The following is a 6,740-nucleotide window of genomic DNA, read 5'->3' as shown; positions in this document are numbered from 1 at the left end:
AAAATGTCATTTATTTCCATTATATTAGAACTAATGTGCATTTCAGACAAAAAAGCTTTTATTTCAGATTTGTTTCTGGTATAAAAACCAACTCTTCTCTCCCCCCCCCCCCCCATTTGTCTGTTTATGTAGGGATTATAATCTTCACCTAGTTTACAGGACTGATGAAAGAACTGCGACAAGATAACCTGTGGGCTGTGCTTTGAACAGTGATGCATAAATCCTCAGTGTAATGATTAAGCAACCTTTTAACTGGTTTTCACTTTCTCTCCTCAGGTGCGGATGTTGGCAGATCCTACAGGGGCATTTGGAAAGGTAAGGAAATCTCTAGCGACAATGTCCTTTTGCTAACAATGGCTGAACTCTGTGGTTCTGGGTAAGTCAAGCATGAAAGTAGTAGGCTTTCCTTGCAGTTACCCCCCCCCCCAAGCAACTGGTGTTTATAGGTACATAGAGGTTTAATTTAGCCATCACAGCAAATGACAGTAGGTGGACTTGTCCTCCTGTGAAAGCAAATGAGAGCCAGCATGATGTCGTAGTTAGGAGTGGTGGCCTCTAATCTGAGAGCTGGGTTTGATTCCCGTCTCCTCCACACTGACCTTGGGTCAGTCACAGTTCTCTCAGAACTCTCTCAGCCCCACCTGTCTCACAAGGTGCCTGTTGTAGGGAGAGGAAGGGAAGGCGATTGTAAGCTGCTTTGAGACTCCTTTAGGTAGAGAAAAACGGTATAAAAACCTACTTCCTCAGTCTGAGATGGTGTAACAATGTGAGAATATTCTGGTAGCTGATTCTGCTGAATACACCACAAAATGCATAGCAAACTGCAGTTTGTTCCATAGGTCATAAGGACATCTGTCTCACCTGGGGCAACCTTGAACTAGGGTCATGTTGGCAGTAGGATAACATAAGAACATAAGAGACGTCAATGTTGCATCACGCCAAAGGCCCATCCAGTCCAACACTGTGTCACACAGTGACTCTGTGTCACACAGTGGCCAGAAATACCAGTGCCATCAGGAGGTCCAGCAGTGGGGCCAGGACATTAGAAGCCCTCCCACTGTTGACCCCCCCCCCAAGCACCAAGAAGACAGAGCATCACTTGCCCCAGAGCCCCTAGCTATACCTTGTGGCTAATAGCCACTGATGGACCTCTGCTCCATATGCTTATCTAATTCCCTTTTGAAGCTGTCCATGCTTGTAGCACCCACCACTTCCTGTGGCAGTGAATTCCATGTGTTAATCACTCTTTGGGTGAAGAAGTACTTCCTTTTATCCGTTCTAACCCGACCGCTCTGCAGTTTCATGGAGTGCCCACGAGTTCTTGTATTGTGAGAAAGGGAGAAAAGTACCTCTTTCTTTACCTGCTCTTTCCCATGCATAATCTTATAAACCTCGATCATGTCACCCCTCAGTCGTCTTTTCTCCAAGCTAAAGAGCCCTGAGCGCTTTAACCTTTCCTCATAGGGAAAGTGTTCCAACCCTTTTATCATTCGAGTTGCCCTTTTCTGCACTTTTTCCAAAGCTATAATATCCTTTTTAAGGTGTGGTGACCAGAACTGCACACAGTATTCCAAATGAGGTCTCACCATTGATTTATATAGGGGCATTATTATATTGGCTGATCTGTTTTCAATACCCTTCCTAATAATCCCCAGCATAGCATTGGCCTTCTTTATTGCAGTCACACACTGTCTCGACATTTTCAGTGAGTTATCCACTACAACTCCAAGATCTCTCTCTTGCTCAGTCTCTGCCAGTTCAGACCCCATCAATGTGTATTTATATTTAGGATTTTTGGCTCCAATGTGCATCACCTTGCACTTGGCCACATTGAACCCCATTTGCCATGTTGACGCCCACTCGCCCATCCTTGACAGATCCCCTTGGAGTGCCTCACAATCCTCACTGGTTTTCACCACCCTGAACAACTTTGTATCATCCGCAAATTTAGCCACTTCACTGCTTACTCCCATCTCCAAATCATTAATGAACAAGTTAAAAAGCAGTGGACCAAGTACTGATCCCTGCGGTACCCCACTGCTTACCACCCTCCACTGAGAAAATTGCCCACCTACACTCACTCTCTGTTTTCTATGAACTAGCCAGTTTTTGATCCATAAAAGGACTTGTCCTTCTATCCCATGATTTTTGAGCTTACTTAGGAGCCTTTGATGAGGAACTTTATCAAAAGCTTTCTGGAAGTCAAGGTAAATAATATCTATTGGATCCCCCTTGTCCACATGTTTGTTCACCCCCTCAAAGAACACTAACAGGTTAGTGAGACAAGATCTTCCCTTACAGAAACCGTGCTGAGTCTGCCTCAATAGGTTTTGTTCATCTATGTGCCTACTAATTCTTTCCTTAATAATGGTTTCCACCAATTTACCCGGTATCGACGTCAGACTGACTGGCCTGTAATTTCCTGGATCTCCTCTGGAACCCTTTTTAAAGATGGGAGTGACATTTGCTACCTTCCAATCCTCAGGAATGGAGGCAGATTTTAAGGAAAGATTACATATCTTTGTCAGGAGATCTACAAGTTCACATTTGAGTTCTTTCAGAACTCTCGGATGTATGCCATCTGGGCCTGGTGATTTATCAGTTTTTAAGTTGTCTATCAGTTTTAGGACCTCCTCTCTCGTCACCTCAATCCGACTCAGGTCTTTCAACACCCCTCCTGAAATCAGCGGTTCTGGAGTTGGGCAAGCACTTCTCATCTTCCACACTGAAGACAGAGGCAAAAAATGCATTTAGCTTCTCAGCCATTTCCCTATCATCCTTCAGTACTCCTTTTACCCCTTGGTCATCCAAGGGCCCCACTGCCTAACTTTATTTTGTAACGTGACAGGAAGATAGCCATACATACATATGACGCTGCCTTATACTGAATCAGACCATCAAGGTCAGTATTGTCTAGCAGTGGCTCTCAAAGGTCTCAGGCAGAGAAAGGCCTTTCACATTACCTGAAATCTGATCCCTTTAACTGGAGATGGTGGAAATAGAACTTGGGTCCTTTTGCACGCCAAGAAGATGCCCTGCTACTGAGTCACGAGCCTACCATGAACATAAGAAGAGCTGTGCTGGATCAGACCAGTGGTCCATTTAGTCCAAAGTCCTGTTTTAACCAGTGGCCAAGTAGTTGCCCTAGAGGGCAAAACAAACAGAACATAGAAGCCAAGGCCTAACCTGGATGTTGCCTCTTGAGCACTAGTATTCAGAAAATGACCGCCCCTGAATATGGAGGTTCCTTTCATCATCAGGGCTAGTAGCCATTGATAGACCTCTCCTCTGTCTGTTCCCTTTTTAAAGACATCTATACATCTATACATCTCTACATTTTCTGGCAGTGAATTCCACAATTTAATTACCCATTAGGTAAAACAAGTACTTCATTTTGTCCATACTTCATTGGGTAGCCATGAACTCGCTAGGCAGCCTGTGGCAGTTGTGGCCTTGATCTCACCACCCACACCTGAAGTTTTGGGAAAATAATATTGACCTGCTTTACAGGATTGGAGCTCTACACTTCCCAGATGTGGCGGTGAGATCGCGCCCGGAAAATCTGCCTATCTTCCGTCTCTGTAGCGTGCCTAATGCTCCGTGTGACCGGGGCCTTAATTACCCATTAGGTAAAACAAGTACTTCATTTTGTCCATACTTCATTGGGTAGCCATGAACTCGCTAGGCAGCCTGTGGCAGTTGTGGCCTTGATCTCACCACCCACACCTGAAGTTTTGGGAAAATAATATTGACCTGCTTTACAGGATTGTCGTAAATATTGGAAGAACTTTATTTGTGGGAAGTGCTTTGAACATTTGAAAATGCGATACAAATGCTTAAGAGCAAGTGAACTAAAATCTGCTCCCCCGTCTCCATATTCTTAAGATCCCTCTCAAATCTCTCTTTATAGGCCACAAACCTGTTGCTGGATAAAGAACCGCTTCGGGAGCTCTTTGGGACTAACCGATCCAAACGGTAAGCAGAATTGCCTGTCTTGGGAAGGGGGGGGTAATCGTTTGCCTCCCATACTGGTGATTCCCGGCCTCGTTGGGCACTGGGGTGCCTGCCACCATCTTTCCTGGTGCCCAAGTCCTTCTTACCCAAAGTATCAAGCCATTCCTAATCTTTCCTGTGCCTCACTGGAGCAGGAACTTCTTCAGGAGAGCTCAGGAGGCGTCACCTACAGCTGACTGATGCCTTGTGCAATGTGAAAAAAAGTCCTTATTTCTTAATAACTTCACAATTATTTCTCAAAAATGGAATTATGTGGTAATAGTTTAGGAGACTGAACAGGAGCACCCATCTGGAAACAGCCACCTCAATCAGCAGACCAGACTTGGCTTGGAACCTCCCTGCATTTTGTGACCAGCCCCATCTCCCACGGTGGCCATTTTGTGATGGTGGCACCCAGGGCTTTTTTTGGAGAAAAAGCCCAGCAGGAACTCATTAGCATAATAGGCCATACCCAACAGCAGAAACTCACTAGCATATTAGGCCACACCCCTGACAGCACCGCTCATTAGCATATTAGCCCACACCCCATGCCTTCCCTTGACTTGCCTGAGTGCCCTGCGGCTGCAGGGAGCTTGGGCAAGCCAGCCCTTGGACAGGCCGGGGAAGGCACAGGGCCCCCTGATCCTTCCAGGGCCCCCCCTGGCCTGCCCACCTCGGAGTCGCCGGGGGGGGTTTGCTCTCCAGGCTTTCCCTCTGTAGCCAGGCACGCAGAGGTTTTGGCTGTAGTGGGCGTGGCCAACTCTGAAGCCAGCCAGAACTTCGTTCCTGTGCGTTCCTGCCCAAAAATAGCCCTGGTGGCACCTATTCTCAAAATTCCAAAAGTGCCCACATGCTTAGCAGGGTGGGGGACCCCTGTCCTAGAACCCAATAAACTTCCACACACCCTTCCTGCTGTCTCTGGGATTCTTTGTGTGCAAGGCCTTGTTTCCTCAGACGATAGTGTCTCTTGCTGGACCAACTGGTATTCAAAAACACAGCAAGCCTTTGGCTTATGCAGAAGTCTTCATCAGTCAGAAATAAATTCGTTGTGACGCTTGGTTGAAAAGCAGTAGCCCTAGCAGCCAGCGTGGCTGCTAAATAGAGTTCATCTCTGTCAGGAATTTGCGTTGTGAAAACTGTCGGCTCAGCCCAAAGATGTGACACTCATCCCACCTCTGTCTCCCTCCCTGCAGGTTCTCCATGGTGGTGGAGGATGCCGTGGTGAAGGCCTTAAATGTGGAAGAGGATGGGACAGGCCTTACCTGCAGCTTGGCCACCAACATTGTCTCCCAGCTCTGAGTCCCAGATAGCTGGGTCTCTTCCAGAGGTTGTCCCATCTCCTCCACCTGAAGAGCAACACTAACCACCAACCCCTCGGCATGGCTCTCAGGTGGAAGGGGTGACACACCCAGATGTCACGCACAAACCTAGGACACAGTATAAGCAACTCCCTGGGGAGAAGGATGCTTCATTTAGCTGCTTTAACCCCAGCTCTGGAAGTTCAGTATTCTTGGGTATAATCATCTGAAATAAAGCTATATTGAATTATCTATTGAATCAAAATATTATTTACACCAGCCTTTCGTCCATTAGACATTAACTGGTCACAAGGTGACTCTTTGTTTCTGTTCCCCAGAACAGCTTACAGGGAGGGCCAGATGAGACATTACAGTGGCCATGAGGCCAACCTGTGGCCACCGATGTCGTTTTAGAGAGTGACCGCTGTTCCATGCCCAGAAGATGACAAAAACCCTCCAGGATCTCCAGCCACACTGGCCTGGGGGAAAATTGCTTCTCTAGACCCCTCGCCATCTTCGTTGCCCTCCTCTGGACACGTTCCAGCTTGTCTGTATCCTTCTTAAATTAAAAAATGCTGTAAGCATGGTGGAGACCAGGAGACTTTGCCCCCCCTCCCCCCTGAATACCAAAACAGTCCATTTCAGCACATGAAAAGGCCGGGGGGCAAGGTCTCCTGGCCCCCTCATACTGCGAGACTGATCAGGATTAGGTCTTCGTGGCATTTTCAATGGCCAAAATCTTCTGTATTTTGTATCACAAAAGATCTATCTTGGGTTTCTTCATGAGGGCAACAGGCCAGGTTTACCCTCAGGCTAATATTCTCCCTCCCTCTTTCCCTCGTGTGTGGAGTCCATACTGAAAACTTCCCAGTTTGAAAGAAACTCTGTGTGAGGGGAGGATAGAGGGAGCGTGGGAGCCCAAGAATAAAGCGGGCTTGTTCCTGTCATGAAGGAACCAAAGACTGTTTGTTTGTTTTGACATCCCAATGCAGCCTGTCTGAAATGATAACATCTAAGAAGGCCAAAATCAGAAACCCACACACGACCCAGTCAGCAGTGCTACATAAAAAAAGACCTGTAGATTTAAGTAGAAAACCAATGGTAACGTTTCATGCAGGGGGGAGAAAAACCTGAATCAGAAGAGTTTTGATGCCGGAAAGTCGACATCAAGAGTCCTAGGGTAGGGCGGTCCAGCGTTTTACACACACACACATACACCTCATGACAAAGAGCCGGCCTTGCTTCCTTTGTTCACAGCAAGTGGAATACAGAGGCTCTAGCTTTAGATTTCCTGTACTGAGGAGAGGGTTGATATCTGGCCCCTTCCAACTCGAGAACTCTTGTGATTCAAGTGAAGAAAAAGCAGAGTCTATAATTTAGTTATTTTGCACAGGAGCTGGGGCCAGGGGAGACTCTCCATCCCTTTGAGGGTCAGCTGCAAATTACAGT

The 6,740-nt window shown here is 46.9% G+C and overlaps 1 protein-coding gene across 1 annotated transcript in view; it reads left to right on the top strand.

Annotated features, from left to right (window-relative positions):
* PRDX5 (peroxiredoxin 5) overlaps positions 1 to 5,566 on the top strand; it is a 23,781-nt gene extending 18,215 nt beyond the window's left edge. The window contains exons 4-6 of the mRNA XM_015416822.1: positions 277 to 315; positions 3,911 to 3,975; positions 5,187 to 5,566. Coding sequence (XP_015272308.1) covers positions 277 to 315; positions 3,911 to 3,975; positions 5,187 to 5,292 — 210 coding nt within the window. The 3' untranslated portion in view covers positions 5,293 to 5,566. The remainder of the gene's footprint in view (positions 1 to 276; positions 316 to 3,910; positions 3,976 to 5,186) is intronic.
* The last annotated feature ends 1,174 nt before the right edge of the window (positions 5,567 to 6,740 follow it).

Source organism: Gekko japonicus, unplaced genomic scaffold (genome assembly GCF_001447785.1).
Source record: "Gekko japonicus isolate JY-2015 unplaced genomic scaffold, Gekko_japonicus_V1.1 scaffold248, whole genome shotgun sequence".
Taxonomy (NCBI): Eukaryota; Metazoa; Chordata; class Lepidosauria; order Squamata; family Gekkonidae; genus Gekko; species Gekko japonicus.
This window is presented reverse-complemented; position numbering and strand designations above follow the sequence as displayed.